This window comes from Urocampus carinirostris, chromosome 8, assembly GCF_059441175.1.
Source record: "Urocampus carinirostris isolate Australia breed hairy pipefish chromosome 8, RoL_Ucar_1.0, whole genome shotgun sequence".
Lineage (NCBI taxonomy): Eukaryota > Metazoa > Chordata > Actinopteri > Syngnathiformes > Syngnathidae > Urocampus > Urocampus carinirostris.
Window position 1 is genome coordinate 25,579,799 of NC_142356.1, and position 21,088 is coordinate 25,600,886.

General features: G+C 40.2%; 1 protein-coding gene across 2 annotated transcripts in view; it reads right to left on the minus strand.

Moving 5' to 3' along the window:
• tll1 (tolloid-like 1) overlaps positions 1-21,088 on the minus strand; it is a 79,483-nt gene that overhangs the window by 26,292 nt on the left and 32,103 nt on the right. For both annotated transcript variants that reach the window (XM_088342107.1, XM_088342108.1), the window contains 12 exons: positions 19,441-19,558; positions 14,261-14,439; positions 12,409-12,514; positions 10,765-10,889; positions 9,001-9,116; positions 7,535-7,637; positions 7,302-7,418; positions 7,031-7,176; positions 5,264-5,459; positions 3,294-3,419; positions 829-989; positions 587-767 (listed from right to left, as the gene is read on the minus strand). In XM_088342107.1, coding sequence (XP_088198233.1) covers positions 587-767; positions 829-989; positions 3,294-3,419; positions 5,264-5,459; positions 7,031-7,176; positions 7,302-7,418; positions 7,535-7,637; positions 9,001-9,116; positions 10,765-10,889; positions 12,409-12,514; positions 14,261-14,439; positions 19,441-19,558 — 1,674 coding nt within the window. The remainder of the gene's footprint in view (positions 1-586; positions 768-828; positions 990-3,293; positions 3,420-5,263; positions 5,460-7,030; positions 7,177-7,301; positions 7,419-7,534; positions 7,638-9,000; positions 9,117-10,764; positions 10,890-12,408; positions 12,515-14,260; positions 14,440-19,440; positions 19,559-21,088) is intronic.

Consider the following 21,088-nt stretch of genomic DNA (forward strand, 5'->3'; position numbering starts at 1 on the left):
AAATGTGTATTAACTATACATAGCATGAGGTTCGGCTAGAATAAGCTCACATGATTGTCCGCCAACTTGATAAGTGTACCCCCAAAAAACAACAAAAAACTTGTGAAACGTTGGGACAAAAAGTGAGAGGAAAAACGGTGAGTCACCATAGTTTGTATTCTTCCTTGTGCATGTACTACTTGTTTTCGGTTGCATTTCTAAATACAGCGACATCTAATGGTCAAATATCAGTGTCCCAAACCTCTTGAAACCTTAGCTCCAGTTTGATACGCAATTTCGGTTTCACTTTGTTATTTGGGCTTATTGGACCTTGATGAATATAAAAACTTAGCATCATAATTTTGCATGGTGTAGTTTTAGAGAACAACGAGGTCCATGAATGTGGACACAAGGCCCCAGTAAGCATAATCAGCTACAACGTTAATCCAACCAAAAAGGTGATGTACATTTGCACGCCAGGTCTTAAGAGGTTTTCAATGCAATGTAATGCTAAGCTGAGTAACATATTAACACGTTAATTTTGTCACTTGATGTTATGCTTTGTTTTGTACCAAACTCAGTGTCTTATGTGTAAAGGAGTTTTTACCTGAGAAGAAGTGCGCTTTGAAGCCTTTCTTGGATACAGTGTTGTCTGACTTAAACTCAATCCTCATGTTGTTGTACTGTGACGTGATGACTTCAGGGACCTCGGTGCCACAGTATTTACCATGTAACTTGGAGTCAGGCGACAGGCCACTGCGCACCTCTACATAGTCGTACTTGCACACCTGATCAATACAAGGTGACGTCAAACCTCCATCACCAGAACAGGTAGGCGGCTGCACTCACCTCGTTGCCCTCCAGTTCAAAGGCCTCAAATTGCATGGAGATGCGGTACTGCGTGGGGGCCACCACATGCCACACACAGTTCTTGTTGGGTGGATACTCTTTGGGCCACCCTGGCGTGCTAATGGTGCCATTCATCTTGGAAAGCAAACCACCACATGCCGCTGTTGGAAGTAAGCACATTTTGCTTATTAAGCACTTTAAACCATCCTTTTAACTACTACGATGCTAATTCACCACACAATGAAATGATCTTATTTCGGTTTCCTGTAACACTTGTATGACAGCTGGTAGTGAGAAGAAAATCCTCAGGCAACCTTTGACTTGACCCAATTGTACACTTCTTTGAACCATACACGTGAGTCCTTGCTTCCACAAATATACGTCATTCCCCTACCCCAGAAAGGGGCAAACTACAGCCCATTTGCCTTATGACTCTGGTCCGGTGAACGAAGATAGTCAAATATTAAGTTGAGAAGTACTAATAATAATTGTTTTTCTTTTGCTGCAAAGCCCATATTTCCCGTAATTAGCGCATGTTCACTCATGCAATTGAAACAGATAGTTTGCCATCAAAGCTTCTCATTTTACTTTCATTTTCACTTTTTAAGTTGCAGTCAGGGCAGCACGGCAGATGGGTGGTTAGCGCGTAGTCCCACAGTGAGGAGGTTCAGTGTTCAAGTCCAGCTACTGCAGCCTTCCTGTGTGGAGTTTGAATGTTCTCCCCGTGCTTGCGTGGGTTTCCTCCGGGCACTCCGGGTCACTCCCACATTCCCAAAAAGGTTCATTGGCCGGTTCAAATTGTCCCTAGGTGCGAGTGAGCAGTCTGTCTCTGTGTGCGCTGCGATTGGCTGGCAACCAGTTCAGGGTGTCCCCTGCCCACTGCCCGTAGATGGCCGGGATGGGCTCAAGCATCCCTGTGACCCTCCACTATCTGGAGTCCAGATAGTGGATTGAACTCCAGCTAATAAAAATGAATGGACCAAAGAATATGAAAAATAGACAGCGCACCAATGAGACTAAAATTGACAAAATGATCATGACGGTAATTAGAAGCCACGATCCATGTAACAACAACTAAGTGTTATTTGAAGACACGAAAAGACCCCATTAATGGCTTTAAATAAGCTCATAAATCAGTGGTGCCTATTTTTTAATGAAAGTCACGCATCTTGGACATGTATGTCACAATTTTAACAAGCACAAACCTACTAAAGGGAAAGTGTTTTTCAACACATTTAATCAAATCTAGCGCTTTGTATAAGCAGATATTTAAAATCAATTATTTTCACTTCTGATTCGGCCCTTCTGCCAAATTTTCAGAACAAAGCACCCCGCGAGTTCAAAACTTTGCCCACCTCGCTTACATGCTACATCATCTCATGTTTGATTGTATAACCTTTTTAGAAATTATGACAAGAATCTTTCCTGAGTTAATCAGTTATTTCCACCTCACTAATTTTGTAGAGCATGTCGACAAGAAAAGTACCTCAACTTCAGAAATGCAACATCTATGCCCCCTACGAACTACTTATATTGTCATCAAAGGTAAGGTTTATTATCTAGGTACATTTTTACAATTTCATTGCATTTAAGAAATAAGGGTGCCTTGATTTATTGGTTAGTTAGAGCATAGCCCAACAGTGCCGAGGTCCAGGGTTCCATTCCCGCTACCACAGCTTCCCTGTGCGGAGTTTGCATGTTCTCCCTGTGCCTGTGTGGGTTTCCTCTGGGTACTGCAGTTTCCTCCCATATAAGAAAACGTGCATGGTAGGTTAATTGGCCGGTCCAAATTGTCTCTGGGTATGAATGAGCGTGTGAAATGTTGTATGTCTCCGTGTGCCCTGCAACTGTTCAGGGTTTTCCCTGCCCACTGCCCGAAGAAAGCTGGGATGGGCTCCAGCACCCCCACAACCCTAGTGAGGATAAGCGGCGCCTAAAATAGATGGATAGATGGATGGATGATTTATTGCTCAATCAATTTATCAGTCCTGATTTTCCTAATTTATGGGCAATTGACGTTTGGCTGATCCCCCAATCTTTTAAACCAATCGCATCACCTCTCTCATTGGTCAACCAAGGTCTTTCACTGTACTCTTATGCTGAGATGACTTGTAGCCTTTTCATTTTTATTTGAGATAACTATTTTGAGTGGAGTTGAAAAGCAATTGTTGCTTTTCAGATACTTTTGATATGTTTAATAAGAAAATGAAAGTTGAAAATATATGGTAAATGTTATGAAAAAAATGGGATTGGTGAAAATCTGGATGATTAGGTCTAACTATATAAATAAAACTATGATTGGTACTTCCCTATTAGGTCTCAATTGAGTGATTTGGCAAAAACTTGTCTTCAAACTAAAGGCTGAGGACAGTGCTTGCATGCACTTCAAGTTCACCTTCAACCATAGCTTCACACTCTACTATATTGTTAATTGTTACAGTACAGTCAATACCAGACAGGATTACCTTCGCAGCTCTTTTTGTTGGGTGCAAGTTCATAGCCTGGATCACAGGCACATTTGAAGCTTCCCAAGGTATTGATGCACCTCTGCTCACAGCCACCATTGTCTAGCTTGGAACACTCGTCCTCCTCTGGAACACACACAGTATTCTTAAGGACAAGGCTATACACTCTATGACTATGACAGTATTACGACCATACCTGGCATGTTAGGGACTTAAGACACAATTTTCCCGTTGGGATTTAAAATATTTAGTTATGCTGTTACGAGTCAGAGCAGTGTTTGGGGTTGGGGCACACTGGTGTGCCGTGAGACCTTGTCTAGTGTGCCACAGGAAATTAATTTCTCAATTTTTGAAAAAAAAAAAAGCATGCCATTGTTCAGTATCTTTGCTTTTATTCAGTGAGCAACTGAGTACATGGAACATTCAGCCATATCATTAGATTACTTTTTTTCTTCTTAAATAATAATTATCTGCTCGTACTTATTTCTCATTTTCTAAAAAAAAAAATAACAATATATACAAGATATAAAGTAGTAAAATGATTTAAACAGTATAATCCAAAATGAAAGCAGAATTTGAAACTAAAATAAGAAACTTTGCTACCTTCTGAGCCACAGTGACCAAAAATAATTACAAAAACGTTATACTTTTAACCATTTTGAAAGACCTTGATTATATTAATAAAAAAAAGTGTGCCTTAGCTCAAAAAAGGTTGACATACACTGAGTTGGAAGGTGGGTGTCATGATTAGCGATGTGAATCACCTGTACCCGCTCCTTTGGCGCCAACTGCCTCAGACTCTGATTGGCTCCCTGTCCCAATTTAAACCCACTCCTTTCTGTCACCTGTTGTCAGTCCGTCTGCAAACCTCAGTTAACACTAGGCAAGCCTTTTTCGACCCTGACTCCCACCTGTTTTTTGCTCCTGTCTGTCCCCCAGCTTCGACCCATTTTTGATCCTGACCACGTCTACTCTCCTTTCCTGGGTTACGACTTGCTTCCGACCCGACACCGTTTTTGCCCTCCTGTCCCAGCTGCTGACACGTTTTTTCCGTTCCCGACACCGCCATCGCTCGCCACAGAACATCCACTTCCGCGTTCAGAGCGAGCTGCCTCCCGCGTCCAGCAATCCCCGGATCGTGGGCGCAACCCTTTCCCTTTCTTCTAATAAAACTTGTGAGAAACGTAACGCAAGTGGGTCCTGTCTCCATTCCGGTCCTGACAGTGGGAGTTTAAAATTACCCTAATTAATGTCACCATTAGTATGATTTGCTGTATTTGTTCGTGTATAGCACACTTTTTTTACCTAAAAAAGAACTTAAAGTTGTGGTGCACAAGGTTGTAGGGTAAAATATTTGTGCATTGATTGATCAGTCGAATAATATCGCTGACCTCAATGGCAAAACATAGGATGCAATGGGAATGGAACTGAGGTCATGGCGGTGAGAATGCCAAATCCTAACAACAACAGCACTAGGTCATCAGAAAAGCCATTATCATTTTATTTCATTACCACACTATTTTTACTCAGGGTACCAGAGATGAATGAATGTTAGAGAACTGAGAAAATACAAAGTCATGCAGAAAGATATAAATAATTGCAAAAAGGCACAATGAGGCAAACAACTCTTTGGTGTATCAGATGATGAATTGGACTTTGAAGGACATGAAATAAATACATTGTAAATTTGTGTTGCTATTTTGTTAATTGTTTAAATGATTTCAATAATGGCCCGCACATATTCAACAACATTTGTCACTTCTGATGCTTAGTCGGAGCAAAGAAAAATTTTATAGCGATTTTTTAATTAAAAAATAGGGGTGTGCATTATAAAAGAGTACGTGTTACACACAAAAGAATACAATAATGCCAGCCCTAAAATAATTGAAAATTGTATATAACAACAACAATCAGAATACATGTGCAAAACTTTGAAACCCAACACAAAAACATTGCAATGACTCTCGCACCTTTGAAGAAGTTGGCAGCAAAGCCGGCCTTGTTGACCGTGCCGTCCGACACAAACTTCATCCAGAGCGTGTGCGCGGTAGAGCGCACGTCCTCGGGTTTGTCGTAGCCGCAGAATCGGCCAATCAGTGGGCTTGTCTCAAGAGGGCCGTCCCGCACCTCCAGGTAGTCATAGGCGCAGCTGTCGTGTCGCTCGATCTACCAAGATCATAAACTGTAAATGAGATAAAAACTACAAACACACCGTATTTATTTGCATATAACACACGTTTTTTGTACCCCAAAACGTACTCAAAGTTTGGGTGCGTGATACACAAGGTTTTACGGTACTACATTACAAGCAAAAAATTATTAGTCGGAAAATATCACTGACTTCATTGGCACATTTGATGCAATGGGATTTGAACCTGTATAGTGGCAAACAAAAATACTGATACTTAACCACTAGTTTTAAAGTTACTAAGTGTGATGATGATGAGATCAAATTGAATGCCTTTTGCCTGTTCCTGTGTCATCTATAACCCGGGTGCGAATCGCGTTGCGATAGTTCTCAACGTGTTTGTGACCTACAATGCTTAGTTTGAGTTGAGAAAAACAAAAAGTTATACAGACTTTTTAATAAAAATTAGTAGTACGAGTTATACACAAAAATATATGGTACCTTTTCATAAGAAGAATTAAGAAAAGTGTCTGACTTAAGTTGTTATCGATTCACATGGATGCACGCTGAATTAGTATTGTGAGTATGTAAGAGTGTCACTGCCCCCTAGTGTAGTGGAGGTGCTGTTGCACTTTATTATAGTACAGTTTAAAAAAATCCAAAATAAATTTACGGAGGTCAAACACGCTCCTCTTGACCAAGCCTCGCGTCCCTGGAGGTGGGACGGCTCACTATTTGAGAACCACTCCTCGAAATTAAGCTTGTTGTCACAGTATGGTAAAGGTATATAATTTTCATAGGTACGGTATTGGTTTTGATACCAAACTTTTTACAGTATCGACATTCGCAATGGTGAACAAAAACCGTACTGGTTGCTTTCTAGTGGATATTCAATAATCAGTAATCCCATATTGAAGCAATGGTAAATAACCGATGAATAAGTGCGATATTAATATTAATAAATGTTTTGTTGAAATTTAAAGGTATTTTTCAAAGTATTAGTCCACCTATATCAAAGTCTAGGCCTAGGGGCTAAATGTGGTCCGCTAAATGGTTTTCTATGGCCCCTGGGATGATATCAATTCATTATTGTGTCATACACCGGGAATTTTGTATTCTTTTCACTGTATATTACCTCTCTTTGAAGAACGTTTTTTTTTAGGTTAATAGTTTTTTTTTTTTTTTTGCCTTATTGTATTTAAATTTATATTTAAAAAAATATTTCATTTGAGTGAATGATAGAAATTTGCTATTTTGCTAAAATAGAAGCTGTAAGGCTCCTGAAGGTGCCTGAATAATACTGGCTAAGCGGTTGGATAATGAAATATATTATTAATATTAAATAATTATTTAAATAAAACAATATTGATGGAGCTATTTTTTTAGGGGCTTGTGGATGGAGATTCATTATCCGCAACTTTACTCCCGGACCACGCACACCCACACAAATTTCAATTACCTTTCTATAGGCGCACAAAATCTAAGTCAGACGTTCCCACGCACACTTGCAAGAATATCCTGGGATTTTTATCCATATGACTTCTCTGGTGGACCCCCCCCAACACAGCTTAAGGGGGAGCCCTCGGTCAAAACCGGGCCAAGTAATCACCTCAAAAGCCTGAAAGCTGAGGCCTACGTTGTATCCCTCGGACACGGTGATCCTCCACACACACTCCTTGGAGGGACGATAATCGTCGGGATAGTTTGGAGATTGGATCTGTCCTGAGTCTTTGTTGATGTCGCCGCCGCAGATGGCTGAGCAAGCAAAACGCAATATTGTTATTCTATCGGTTTATCCACTGCCGGCCTTCTGAAATCGAAAATAGAGGACCAACAACTTTTTAACATCGATGGCACTGAACTTGCTTGCATTTATATACCTTCATAAACGGCAGCAAAACCTTTCCCCACCCAGTTGCTGCTGCTCCGGAATTCGATCCACATTCTGCTATCGGTGGAGGTCAGGACGTCAGGAAGTTTGTCTCCACAGAACCTGCCTGTGGCACACGCACACACATATTTGGACACACGTCTAATGTTTTTAACAACTCAACACACTTTGGTAATCAAAGTATTACTACTGTGTTTTGTGTGTGATTTTCGAGCCTCTGACCCAGCAAAGGAGCTTTCCTCCAGTAACCGTCGCGCACCTCCATGTAGTCGTACCAACACAGGCTGCTCTTGTAGAGGTCCATGGTTGTAAAGTTCAGCATAATCTGTGGGCAAATCAAGGCTCTCTGTGAATTATTTTTGTTGATATTTCAACATGTGGGTGTACCACAATGTATACGTTTTTGTGTCAAAGAGTACGATAAGTAAACTGCTAAGTTTATAGTTCAGTCCAGAGTTTCTCAACTGGTGGGTCGGGACCCAGAAGTGGGTTGCAACACTTTTTTATTTTGGGTGATGAATGTAGCGGAAGAGTTAGATAGAATTAGTTGTTATCTTTGTCACAAGTGCCCATTGCCCTCACCTGGGCCCACTCGTTTGGCGCCAGCTGCTGCTCGTTGCCTGATAGGATCCCCTCCTATTTAAACTCAGTGCTCTCATTCACTCCTTGTCAGTCCGTCAAAGAACCTCTGCACTTGCAGGACATGCATTTTGACTCTGTCTGGTATCCTGCTTGTGTATCCAGTATCCGGTATCGATCCCATCTGTCCCGTCCTGACCGGTATCTTACTCGTGTATCCGGTATCGATCCCGTCTGTCCCGTCCTGTACGGTATCTTGCTGTTGTATCCAGTATCCGGTATCGATCCCGTCTGTCCTGTCCGATATCCTGCTTGTGTATACAGTATCCGGTATCGATTCTGTCCTGTTCGGTATCTTGCTCGTGTATCCAGTATCTGGTATTGATCCCGTCTGTCCCGTCCTGTCCGGTATCTGCTTGTGTATCCTGTATCCTGTATCTGGTCCCGACTGTCCTTTACGGTTTTGATCTTGTCTGCCCCTGGCTTCCTGTTTTCCCGTGCCTGACTTCTCTGTCTCACCTCTGCCCAGTGATCGCAGAATCGCTGGCGTTTGTGTTCCCACGCATGAAGGCCCCGTTTCCGTAAAATAAAGATTGAACGTTACGCATTTGGGTCCACCATCTGTTCGGGTTCTGACAATCTTCCTGTTTTGACTGAGGATCCATTAAATACTGTTAATATCCTTTTTATTTCTTTTTTTCCGTTTCTAATATTTTGTAGAGCGCTGTTTTTAAGATGGAAAGTTTTCAACCGGACCAAAATATGATTTAGAATAAATAAATAAATGAACATTTGTTTAAAATTGCCATTAACTTGTGCTTTTTTGTTGTTTTTGTTTTGCTTGTTTCAACTGTGTTCTTTTTGTCGACTTGGTCTTAAATTTTATTTCAAAAGGCAATTAAAAGTCTTAAAAAGTCTTGAATTAAACTTACATTTAGCTGTACGAACCCTGTTTTGATTCAAACGGGATTGTGTGAAATGGCTGATGAATCCCAGACAAAGGTAACATTTTTTCTTTTTAAATCCTCATTCCTTACAGTGGAAATCAAATGCTTTCATAGTGTGTATGCATGTGTGTGCATGTGTGTGTGTCATGTGTATGTAGATACCTTCTCTCCAGGTGTAACGGATATTCTCCACACACAGTGTGTGTATGAGGGGTATCCATTGGGATAACCAGGTGAGGAAAAGTTGCCTGTGGAATCTTGTAGTGTCTCCCCGCATGCTTGAAAACACACAACCCAATGTTACAGGTTTACATTACATACTTTATGTCAAGGCAGGAGAGTACTTTTGGTTCAAAGTAATGAATAAATTCATTATAATTTATGTTTGTACATGGATTTGTGAGTATGTGTGATGGAGATCGATAATGTTTCAAAACACAACTTTCACTATTTTGGGTGAGTGTCTGTGAACATAAATCTAACATCCAGCTTATTACTGCGATTGGTTCCGACCAACCGGTTGTAAATGCATTACAATGGTGGCATCTGATGGCGAGACCGTATCTAGTTACTGACTGTAGTGCTGGATTGCTGTACCGGCTGGCTCCCAAAATTGTTGTATATGTTGCCGTCTGCTGGCCGTAGCCGTTTGTCCGGGTTTTACAATTTTGCTCTCTGGTTCCTGCTTCTCTGTAGGTCAACTTTCTATCTCTCGCTTCTTTCTTCTATCTCTCTCAACCTTACATTATTTGGCAAATCACTTCTGAGATAAATTTTCCTTGATTTCCCAAGTTTTTCCTACTATCACAACTTGTTCTCTTCCCTTTATTAGTACTCCGTCCCCTTGGTTCCTTGCTTGTTCACTGTCCTCATTACATCCCAAACACCCTTGTCTCAGCTCTTTGTCCTTCCAGTGTACTGAATCCCTGCTTGTCCTTCTGGATAACTAGTGTCACCTAATGAACTCTTGAACTGTCGCCTTCACTGCTTGGGTTTACTGGAATACCAATCCCTCGCCTGCCATTGCCTCTGGTCTTCTAGATACTGTTGCCTCGCTACCTGACTTTTTGTGTACAGAACCGTGGGCCAATAAAGACCACGGTTGAATCTATTAATTTGTATGTGTTTCTGCACTGTGCTTTTACACCACCTTGAGTGGGTTCTTGACAAAGGGTGGAAATAAATTGAGCAGGTTGTCAGTCGGATGTTAGTTTTCTAATTGCAAATCTGGGAAGACTTAATAGGGCGCTCTACTTTTACACAAATTCAAGTTGTTTTTTTTTGTTTTTTTTACAGTCATGTTTGGGTACACTGTTGAAAAAATGCTTAATCTTGAATTTTCTTATTGAAACTATCAGTTTGTGGTGCAGCCATGTATTCTGCAAGGGTTTATCACATCTTTTTGGCGGTCATACAAATTCCATTGTTGTCATAATAGTCAATTAATTACTGACATTTAGATCAAGCATGAGTTTGTTGTCATTATTTTTTCTACCTTGTTTTTAACTAACTTAAAATCTGTGCGTCAATCAAAAGCTAATAACAGCTTGTAATAAAGCTTTTATATTGGATATTGTTAGATTGCATAAATGTACCTAATATCTTGGCTGGAGTGAGCACAATTTCAGCGAATGACACACACAACCTTTCATGACGTGTGTCCTCGAAAGTCTGTTGGTGCACATATGCTACAGATGCGATCATAAACATGTGCGACAAATGCAACCCATATTGACGTCATCCGGGTTAGTCGGGGACCGGAGGAATGTTAAAAACGTGCACAGGAAGCAATCGAAACACAGTTTGACGTATTTAATCACAGACACACAAACACACACACTCTTCGGAAGCAAATTCACTGAGGAGATCATCCACATACAAACACAAAAACCACATTATATAGACAAAATATAGAGATCATAGTACCTGGGCATCTATAGAGCTTCCTTGCCTGTGCTATATCGCCTTTACTAAGTCGAGTCCGCTGGCCAATCGCTGGCCGGACGCCATTTTCATCCCTGGATGGAAGGATGGTGTCAAGGAACATCCCCCTTTAGCACAAAAAAGGACACATTTTTAATAGTTGAAAAATTCTAAAAACGAAGTCAATCAAAAATAATAAATAAAATAATGTGGACTTTAGTGCCCTAAAATAGTATTATAAAAACATCTGTTACAAGTGAACTGTTTGTTCCTTTATTATTGGTTCCACTAGATGTTTCTGTATTGTGTTGTCTGACTGAAAACGAGTGATTCAAAGCCCAAAGAAGAATACAAACTATGGAGGCTTAGGGTGACCACATCGCACCGTTTTTGTTCTGAGCCTTTACAAGGTTTTTGATTTTTCGGGGTGCCCTTAGCAGCGGGACGGCGGACAATCACGTCAGTTCCCTCTAGGTGAGCTTCATGTAGTGTAAAATAAATACAAATATCTCGACCTAAAAGAAATGCACGTTTTTGTATATTTTATTTAAATCAATACTGTTTTTTTTGATGGATGAAGTTTTCTTTTACCACTAGAATGCACTTAATAGCACAATGTCCCTTTAACAGTGGAAAACATTCTTAGCAAATTCATGGAAGTTTTTTCAGGTCTGTCAAGCACTTTGTGTGTTCAACACAGAGTGCCTACTTGGCTTTAGAAAATGTAATTAATGCAAATCCCATTTAGGTATATCCTCCACATCCAAAAGAGGCCAAGGTCGGACTTAAAAAATGGGACTTATTCTCTTCAAATAGAATTAAGACTTTGTTGTTTGTGGGCCAAAACATCAGAGGAGCCATCACGCAACAGTCAAAGTACGGTATTAGGAATGTCTGCACAACTTCTTATAAAAATCACAACAAACATTTACTGTATATGCTCATTTTTGGTTGCTTTGATGAGTGAAAAGATTATTACAAGTCTAAATAGTGTCACAACCAGAACGCAATCCGGACCCAAATGCGTAGCATTAACCACCAGTTTATTGATAGAAAAAGGACGGGCAGCGCCCGCGATCCGGTGCTCGCTAGACGCAAGAAGAAAGCCCCTCACGCAATCGGATCGTGATCCGAATACGGAAGTGGATCTTCCGGAGCGGGAGATGGCGGTGTCAAGGACAAAAAAACAGTTCGATAGCCGCGACAGGAGAGCAAAAACGTGTTTGGGATTAGAAACGGGTCGTAAGCCGGGACGGGAGAGCAAACGTGGTCAGAATCAAAAAACAGGTCAGAGCCGGAGACAAACGGGGAGATCAGGAACGGACAGGTAGAAAAACGGGTGCAAAAACGGGACAGGCGGGAGTCAGGGTCAAAAATGCTTTAATTGTAACAACAGAGGCTCGCTGATGGACTGACAAACGGAATGTTACAGGACTGGGCTTAAAAAAGGACAGGGAACCAATAAAGTAGCCCGCAGCGGCTGGTGCCAAGTGAGCAGGCACAGATGATACAAATCAGTAATCATGACAAATAGCTGTCATCAATCATACGAAAATCGGCTGTGACTCATTTTGAATTGCTGTGAATTCAGGTTTTTACGTTTGAAGAAACGTAAAAAACTACATATGGTCATTACGAGTAGCTTACCGTGAGAAAGTGTTCCTGGCGTAGTGCATGATGCTGTCAAAGTCATACGGCTCGCCCAGAGAGTTTACCTCGCCCGGCTCCATCTTCAGGAAGTTGTACTCCTGACCTGGGTGAAGTGCGCACACCCAAACATAGATCCACATGCACAGCCATAGTCCAAACATTTTATTAGTTTTTCAATGAGAATGTGCCCCATGTATATAAATATATTGAACTATAGTCTACATAGTAAAGTTCCAACTTGGAAATAACCAATAAAATCCTGATGAGGGAACTTAACTTCCGATCCGATTCAATATGATACTTGAAACCCTACTCTCTACGAGTTTGTTTTGCCCCACCCCTAAAAACGGTGGCAATCAATGCTAATCGATAGCATATGATATCATGTTTGTTCAAAGGCAAATAAACCTCATCCTCAAATAGATGCCACTTTACTTTCATAGTAATTCAAGATGGAAAGTCAGAAAACTATAACTTCGAACTTTTGCCTTCCTGTCTAATTACTTGCTCATGAATAATCACCTCACACAAATAAATACAGTGGTCCCTCCACAAGAAAAGAGAAATTGGAGATTCGAGATGTCTTTCAAATGTTGCCCAACCTAAACCCAGTTTCCGGTTCTGCAACACCTCCTCCGCTCCTTTGGCGTGGAGCGTGCCTTAAAAGTTGTTTTTTCAATCTTAAATATATTTTTACTGTATTTCTGTGTTTAATTACTATTTGCATGTGCTTTGAGTGATTAGTAAGATTTGTTCATAGCTATTTAGCGTTAAGTTGGATTTATTTGTGAGGCCGGGAACAGATTCATTGTTTTTCAGTTATTTAGTATCGGGAAAATTTGTTTGAAAGATGAGAAATTCTAGATACGAGCACGATCTGGGAATAAATTTATGTGGTATGTAGAGGTTTTATTGTACCTTGGTTTTGCATTACTAGTAAATAACATAGTCAGTAAGTGTTTCCTCATATAGCATTCTCTTGAAATGTGAATCCATCAATTGCAGTATAATTTAGGCAAATGTATTATTTATAAATTAACATAATAGCGAAATCCTCATGTTTTCTTGAATAGTATTTCTATTATTTATTGATGCTTTGCCTGAATCAGTCTTTGAGTACTTCATTAAATTAGGGAAAACTAAATGAATATAATAAACAATAAAATAATACTGCTGCAAGAAAAACAACCTTTCCCTTTAAGTCACAAGCTTCATATTTCTTCAGATATTGGATGGTAAACATGTCGACCGATTTTTCATAATCCGAAACCTGATAATAGGTCACAATGATCAAATGGCCTTGATTAATGGCTAGTATTATGTCAAGTTGCATTTATTTTTGTAGCCCTCAATCACAAAATGTCTCAAAGAGCTGCACCAGCCACAATTACACCATCCCCCGATATGACACCTGCATACAGGCAAAAAAAACCTCAACATGAGGAAAATAAGAAGCCTTGAAAAGAACCGCACAAGAGGTAATCGTCGTTCTTGGATGCTCTGGCAGCAATAGATGTTGCAATGGGTAACACTACACAAAACGTAGTAAACATCAACAATAAAAATAGTTACCCTGTGCTATGCTATAACTCTACTAAGAAAGATAAATAATAAAAAATATAAAAGATTGTAAGTAGGTGTACGGTATTACTTTGAACACCAGTTGTGTCATCAGTTTCAGGAAAAGTAAATCCTTCTAATTATTAATTCATGTACAGTACTGTATATCCAAAAATAGACACCCATTTGTTTAGCTAAGGCCGAGCCCCAACTAGTCATTGGGTAAAACATTAGGAACTCCTTCAAAAAGACTTTTGTTCCCATTGCATTGTGGGTAAGTGTTCCTCACCTGGTTGGATGTTGTCACGTATGATGGTGACGTGGTCGTCGCGGTCGGGTCGGGTGTGCTCGTGCCAGAATCCGATGACGTGGCCCAGCTCGTGTACCACAATGCCGAACTTGTCGCAGTTTTTGCCGATGGAAATGGCCTGGGGTCCGTTGCCACGGCGACCCACATACGAGCAACACCTATGCAGGGTTTTGAGGGAGGTTGTGTAAATAACATTTAAATACCAATTATCGGTGACGTGCGCCTCACCTGTCATCATGAAAATATAACATTTAAAATGTATTCAATTGTTGTATTTTTAAGTGGTTTAGTTTTTTTTTCCTCATTTACCGTCACAATTTGGGGATATTTTTTTTTTTCAAAATCATTGAATTATCACATTATATAATAAATAATATTAATGCAATAATTAAGTAAGATCCCTCTGTGCTGTGTGTCTGCAGAGTGAGGCAAGCAATTCTCTTGCCTCATGGCAGAGGGCGATAGTGAGGCAAAAGATTCGGATTTGCCGCTCACCTTAGCCCCAAACAACCGAATTGGTGGTAGTACTAGCAAGCTAACAGCAAGTCAGGCCATTCAGTAATTTATTTCTTGTTGCCTATAATTTTTTAAAAACCGGAGCACATAGACCTTATTTATAATGTTAGGTATGACAATAACATCTATAACACAGTCTGTATATTGCTTTCTTGTTCTGCCAATCTCATCTCATTAGCCGTACCGCTTATCCTCAGTAGGGTCGCGGGGGGCTGGAGCCCATCCCAGCAATCATCGGGCAGTGGGCAGGGGACACCCTGAACTGGTTGCCAGCCAATCGCAGGGCACACAGGGACAGACAACTCATTCGCTCATTCACACCTAGGGACAATTTGGACCGGCCAATTCACCTGAAATGCATGTCTTTGGAATGTGGGAGGAAACCGGAGTGCCCGGAGGAAACCCACGCAAGCACGGGGAGAACATACAAACTCCGCACAGAAAGTCTGGAGCTGGATTTGAACCCACGACAGGTTCCCATGACATGAACTGTGCCGCACAAGCGCTAACCACTGCGCCGCCGTGCTGCCCCGTTCTGCCAATCAAATGATGCAAAATATAAAAGTTAATTCATCCGTAAATCTGCTTCACCAGACCAGAATCTAACCACACGTCACTGCCATTTATTATAAGTGCATGAATATGATGTACTTGTTCACCACACGATGGCTCCTTTAAACATCAATGACAAAATCAAATAAGTTAAGTAATCATATTCTAAAGTATATAATCATTCCTCTTATTCATTCTGTAACTTTCTGTAACATTTTTTTTCATTGATTCAGCACACAGCTAATGCTCAAATTATTTGGGGTTGAAGAGTATAGTTGATCTGAAAAATCTTTCTTCGACTTTTGTAAAATTTAAAAAAAGAAACGTTTTTTCTTCATATGAGTCATTTTTACGAAAAACATTCAGGACAAAATTATGTTGTCAAATTATAAAACAGGTCAAATTTGAAATGTTTTAACTTGCACACACACACTCACAGTCAGGATTTCCTGCCCCCTCCTCCATCCAGCTGAGGAAAAGTGCAGGATTTATTTATTTACATACAACGCTGCGATAGTGCCGCGTTTCATAACTCAAAGCTATGGGAGTTCGCACTCTTTTTTTGGTACGCTGGGATATCGGTGCCAGGCTGCCAAATCTGATTAAATTGAGCTGGGATCAGGATCTGGGACTTTTGTTTCTATAATTTATTCATCTGTGTATAGTTGGTTGGCATACACTTGTTTAGAGGGACATTGTGTATTATTTAGCACATCCTATTTGTAAAAAATACATAATTCATTAAAAAACTAAATATATATTTGAATAAAAAACAAAATTACATCTTATAAACGTGCATTTGTTAAAATACTGGCAAGTCGAGAATTTTGTATTCTGATTCGACACACACATAGCCCCAAACAATATTTACATTTTTTTACTGTTGTGACAAGAACTTTGTATTTATAATATGAATGTACATATTTGACATAAGTGTCACCTTGAGGGAGCTGGCATAATAGCCAGCTATCTTGCTTCTATGGGTACCCAGAAAAACCAAAAACCTTGTGAAAGGCTGCGCAAATGTATGATATGTGTACTTTAGGTTAGTTTGTATTCTTCCTTGTGCTTTGTGGCACTATTTTCGGTTGTGCTACACAATACAGCGACATCTACTGGACAAATATTACACAATGTCCAATGAACCAAGGTTTATTATTTTGTAATTCCCTTTAAAAAACACCATCATATTTACTTCCATCCATCCATTATCTGCATCGCTTCTCCTCAGTAGGTTCGCAGGGGTGCTGGAGCTCATCCCAGCACGTTTGGGCAGTGGGCAGGGGACACCCTGAACTGGTTGCCAGCCAGTCATCTTAAACTAATTTTGGTGTAGACTTTAGTTTACGCTAGTTTTCTTTGATCCATTTCATTAATAAAAGACTGTATTGATTATTTTAACACAAATACTCAAGATAGATACATTTGATACTACAAATGTTATATGAGAATATTTGGTGAATCTATTTTTTGCTTAAGCATATTCCTTTTAAAGATGAGTGCATCATTTTATTTTTAAATCTTTTACAATGCATGTAGTGTATGACAAAAAATAGGATTTCCCAAACATAGGAAGATTCTGGCTGTTTAAGACTCTTGTGTACTTGTATTAAAGAAGATTATTTTTAAGATTAAAATTTAAATATTTTTACAATGTAAAGTTAATTAAAATAACTTTTAGATTTCTCACTTTATAAGCGATCGCAAACGCCATGATGTGTGTATTTTTGCTATGTTTCTGTCAGTCAGAAGGAATCCTGTTAAGTCAGCCGTTACCCAACGCGAGAGCGCATACTCTCATTGGTTGTTGCGGTGTTTATCCTGCCCTGCCTGCACTGTGATTAGACAGCTAGGTAAAATGTGATATTGACAAGCGTAACGTTTTGCCCCAATTGAACAGTTTTCAACTCCCAACGACCAGAAATTAAAGGTTTAGCGCCAAGCGTTCTAGGCAAAAAACACATCCAGCCCCTCGTCGCACTGCCAGCGTTCTTAACAGAGCATAAAAAATGCGGAGCTACTACTGCAAGCAATTAAAAAAAAATACTCAGAGCAGGAAAACGCTTTGGTGGACACAGGCACTAACTGTACCCCATATTTGCACGTTACAATATCCTCCTGTAAACCATCGAAGAAGAACCAGCGTCCTGTCATAGTAGCAACCACAGAAGCAGCTGTATTTGATACTGTAATTTAAATTTTATTAAATGTAATACGGCGTTAAGGTAATCGAGTGCTTAGCGCGTCCGCATCACAGTTCTGCTGTCATGTGTTCAAATCCAGCCCTCCTGTGCGAGGTTTGCATGTTCTCCCCGTGCTTGCATGGGTTTTCTCGAAGCACTCCGGTTTCCTCCCACATTCCAAAAGACATGCATGTCAGCTTAATTGGCCGGTCCAAATTGTCCCTAGGTGTGGATGAGCGAGTGAATTGTCCGTCTCTGTGTGCCCTACGATTGGCTGGCAACCAGTTTAGCGTGTCCCCTGCCCACTGCCCGAAGATAACTGGGATAGGCTCCAGCACCCCCAATAGCCTACTGACGATAAGCGGTGCAGGTAATGGATAAATGTAATACTCAAATCGGTGATTTGATAAGTTTAGCTGCTGATACAATACCTTGAAATTGTACAGCATCGGCACTGGTTATCTTTAGTATAATTGAATAATGGCCAAAACATTCTTTGCATTAAACTCTTGTCTCATTGACCATGCTTTGGGAGTGATTCGATAGTTCACAAGGGCACACATTCTTGATTTTTCTTGATCAATAGGTTTGAATTTATAATGTACAAACATTTCATCTGGGGGTACATGTCCTTGTACGCTGCCTAGACTATCCACCCACCAAAAAATTTCAATGGGAAAGATTGAAATCCATACCCTGAAGAATTACTTTATCGGTGTCTTTTGGCTTAGCAACAAATGCTAACACCTTAGGAAGCCACCGTCTGGGTGCTGCGCCAAACAATGCACTCCTCAGCTAGCAAAGACGCAAACACACACAAGGAAACATGACAAGCACACAAACACTTAGAAGCTGCTTGTGTGATTGGCGGAATGTGGAAACAGAAGCGGGAAAGGAAGGAAAGTGGAGCCATTGTTGAGTGAGCATATCGTCTCACGCTGTGACAAGGTCATTCCTGAACACACACATGCATACACACACGGTCACGGTGGAAGGCTGCAAATATGATTCTTATTTTTTGGTACAGTATCTGTTCTTGAGTACCAGTATTGATTTTTCTGATTAATCTTTACTTCTGGTCTTATATGTTTTAAAGCATTTTTCAGAAAACGTTTTACTATTTTTCTCTGGCAAGTCAACAGATAATGAGCATGGATCTTTTGGATTTATGTGCATTATTCTCAGTTTTGATATTTTGAGTATTTCAATGTTTCCAGGCCGGCGCAGCAGCTAAGTGGTTAGTGCATCCGCTGGACAGTTCTGAGGTCATGGATTCAAATCCAGCCACCAGCCTTCCTGTGCGGAGTTTGCATGTTCTATTTGATCTCCAAGCCATATGTATTCATGAAAAGAGACATATATGGTTCATGAGCCATAGGATCCAGACCCCTGGTCGATACAAATAAAAATATGATTCGACCTAATTTTAATATTTTTTAACAAAGTCGGGTGTAATTCCACTGTTAAGCACTAAATCGTGAAAAGCGATTCTTTTGAAAGAAGAAAAAAAACACGATTTTATTCAATGTCATCCATTGCGATTCTGCTTTTTTTGCCTACAGCAATAAACGGCTTTGAGTTCATTGTATTGTATAACTTTGGCCTTTATCATTGTCGTTTATTCTACCCTATATTTTTTAGTGATTGATGTTTCACCGTTATGTGTGTCTTTTATTGATTGAGTAGTTTATTATCTTAAAAAAAAAGTAAACAAAACTTTTTATTCATTAACAACACTCCTAATAACACTTAATTACCTGGTTGCTAAACTTAGATTTTGCTCATGTTGCTGTTTTTTAGAAACTCGAAGGTTGCAGTGCAATAAAGTTAGAAGTGTAGCAAATGCATGCTACATCTTTCCTTTGAAAAAAGAAACAGCATTTCTCAGCACATTTTTGCCATACTCACCCACAAGGTCTGTAGGTGAACACAATGTAACTCTCTTCGTCGGTTTTCTCGACGAAAGTCACACAAGTTTGTTTTTCCCAGTGACGCATGGCTTGCTTGAACATGGCCCGCTGGCTACCTGTAACATAAACATAACACACACACAAACTTGACTATGTTTTCCAGTAAATAATTCAACTTATTAGTTACTTTTGCGAAACTAAATTTTCCATTGATGAATGATCATTAAAAGTCATGAGTAAAACCAGTGCTTAAATGCTAAAAACATACATTTATCTAGATAACTATAATTGGCACTATTGTAGCAATTAGGACAGGGTAGTATCAATCAATATAGATCTGATAGCGATACTTTTTGCTCGGAAATATCATTGAATAATTTATGATTACGATTTACACAGCGCAAAGATTTTAAGGCATTAAATATGTTTCATAATTTTAAAATAAATAATATACAAACATTGACAGTATAAAAAATAAAATAAAATATATATGTATATAGGCGAGAGATGTCAGAACTAGAACAGATACAGGACCCAATCGCGTGATGTTCTTACAGAAGCCATTATTTTACGAGAAATGGGGAGTCATGCACGTTAGGAAGCCTGTCTGGCGTGGAAGAACAGGAAGCCAGAGACTAACGAGATAGATAACAAATCAGGGTAACGAAAATGAACAGGAGAAACTAGACGGGAACCAAAACTGGAAAAACTAACCAACAGGACAAAAATAGAAAGAAAACAAAACTGGAATCCGAACATAAACAGTACAAAAATAAACGGGAACAATACGGGACTGGAGATATCACAGGAAAACAGGATCGAGTCAGAACCCATGTCTTGCGGGGAGGAAGTTCGTATGACGGGCTGACACTAAAGCAAAAGAGCGTTGAGCTTTATATAAACGGAAAGTCAATCTCTCAACGAGCCACAGCTGGCACCACACGGGCGGGGCCAATTGGGCACCATGGCAACCGTGACACACACGGGCAGGGCCAATTGGGCGCCATGCCAACTATGACAAGAGATGGCGGTGTCGTGGACGGAAAAAACAGGTCGATAGCCGGGACGGGGGAGCAAACATGGTCGGGGTCAAAAAACAGGTCGTAGCTGGAGACAAACGGGGCGATCAGGAACGGACGGGTGTAAAAACGGGTGCAAAAAGAGGGACCGACGGGAGTCAGAGTCAAAGTGTTTGCCTTGTAGAAACAGAGGTTCGCTGACGGACTGACAACAGGCGAGTGAAAGGACTGGGCTTAAGAAGGGCAGGGAACCAATCAGGTAGCCCGCAGCGGCTGGCACCAAACGATAACCAATCAGTTATCATGACAAATACAAGTCCTGTACAACAATGTCCTCGAGACAACTAAAATACCTTGCATTGCACAGTAATTTGAGAATGAAGTCAATAATGCAAATAAAGTGTCGATTGTCTCTCAGCTTTGTTGTCATTGACTCAACAGATTCACAGTTTTTTGTTGAGGAACAGTTAATATGTCTCAATTTTTGGTTGCAGCTTGTCGCTGTATGAGAGCTTTGTGCAAGTGCCAATGTAAATTTGTGGTACTACCGCAGTAGCATTAAATGAAATGATCTGCATTTTATATAGCGCTTTTCAAGTCAATGACTTCCCAAAGCGCTTTACAATG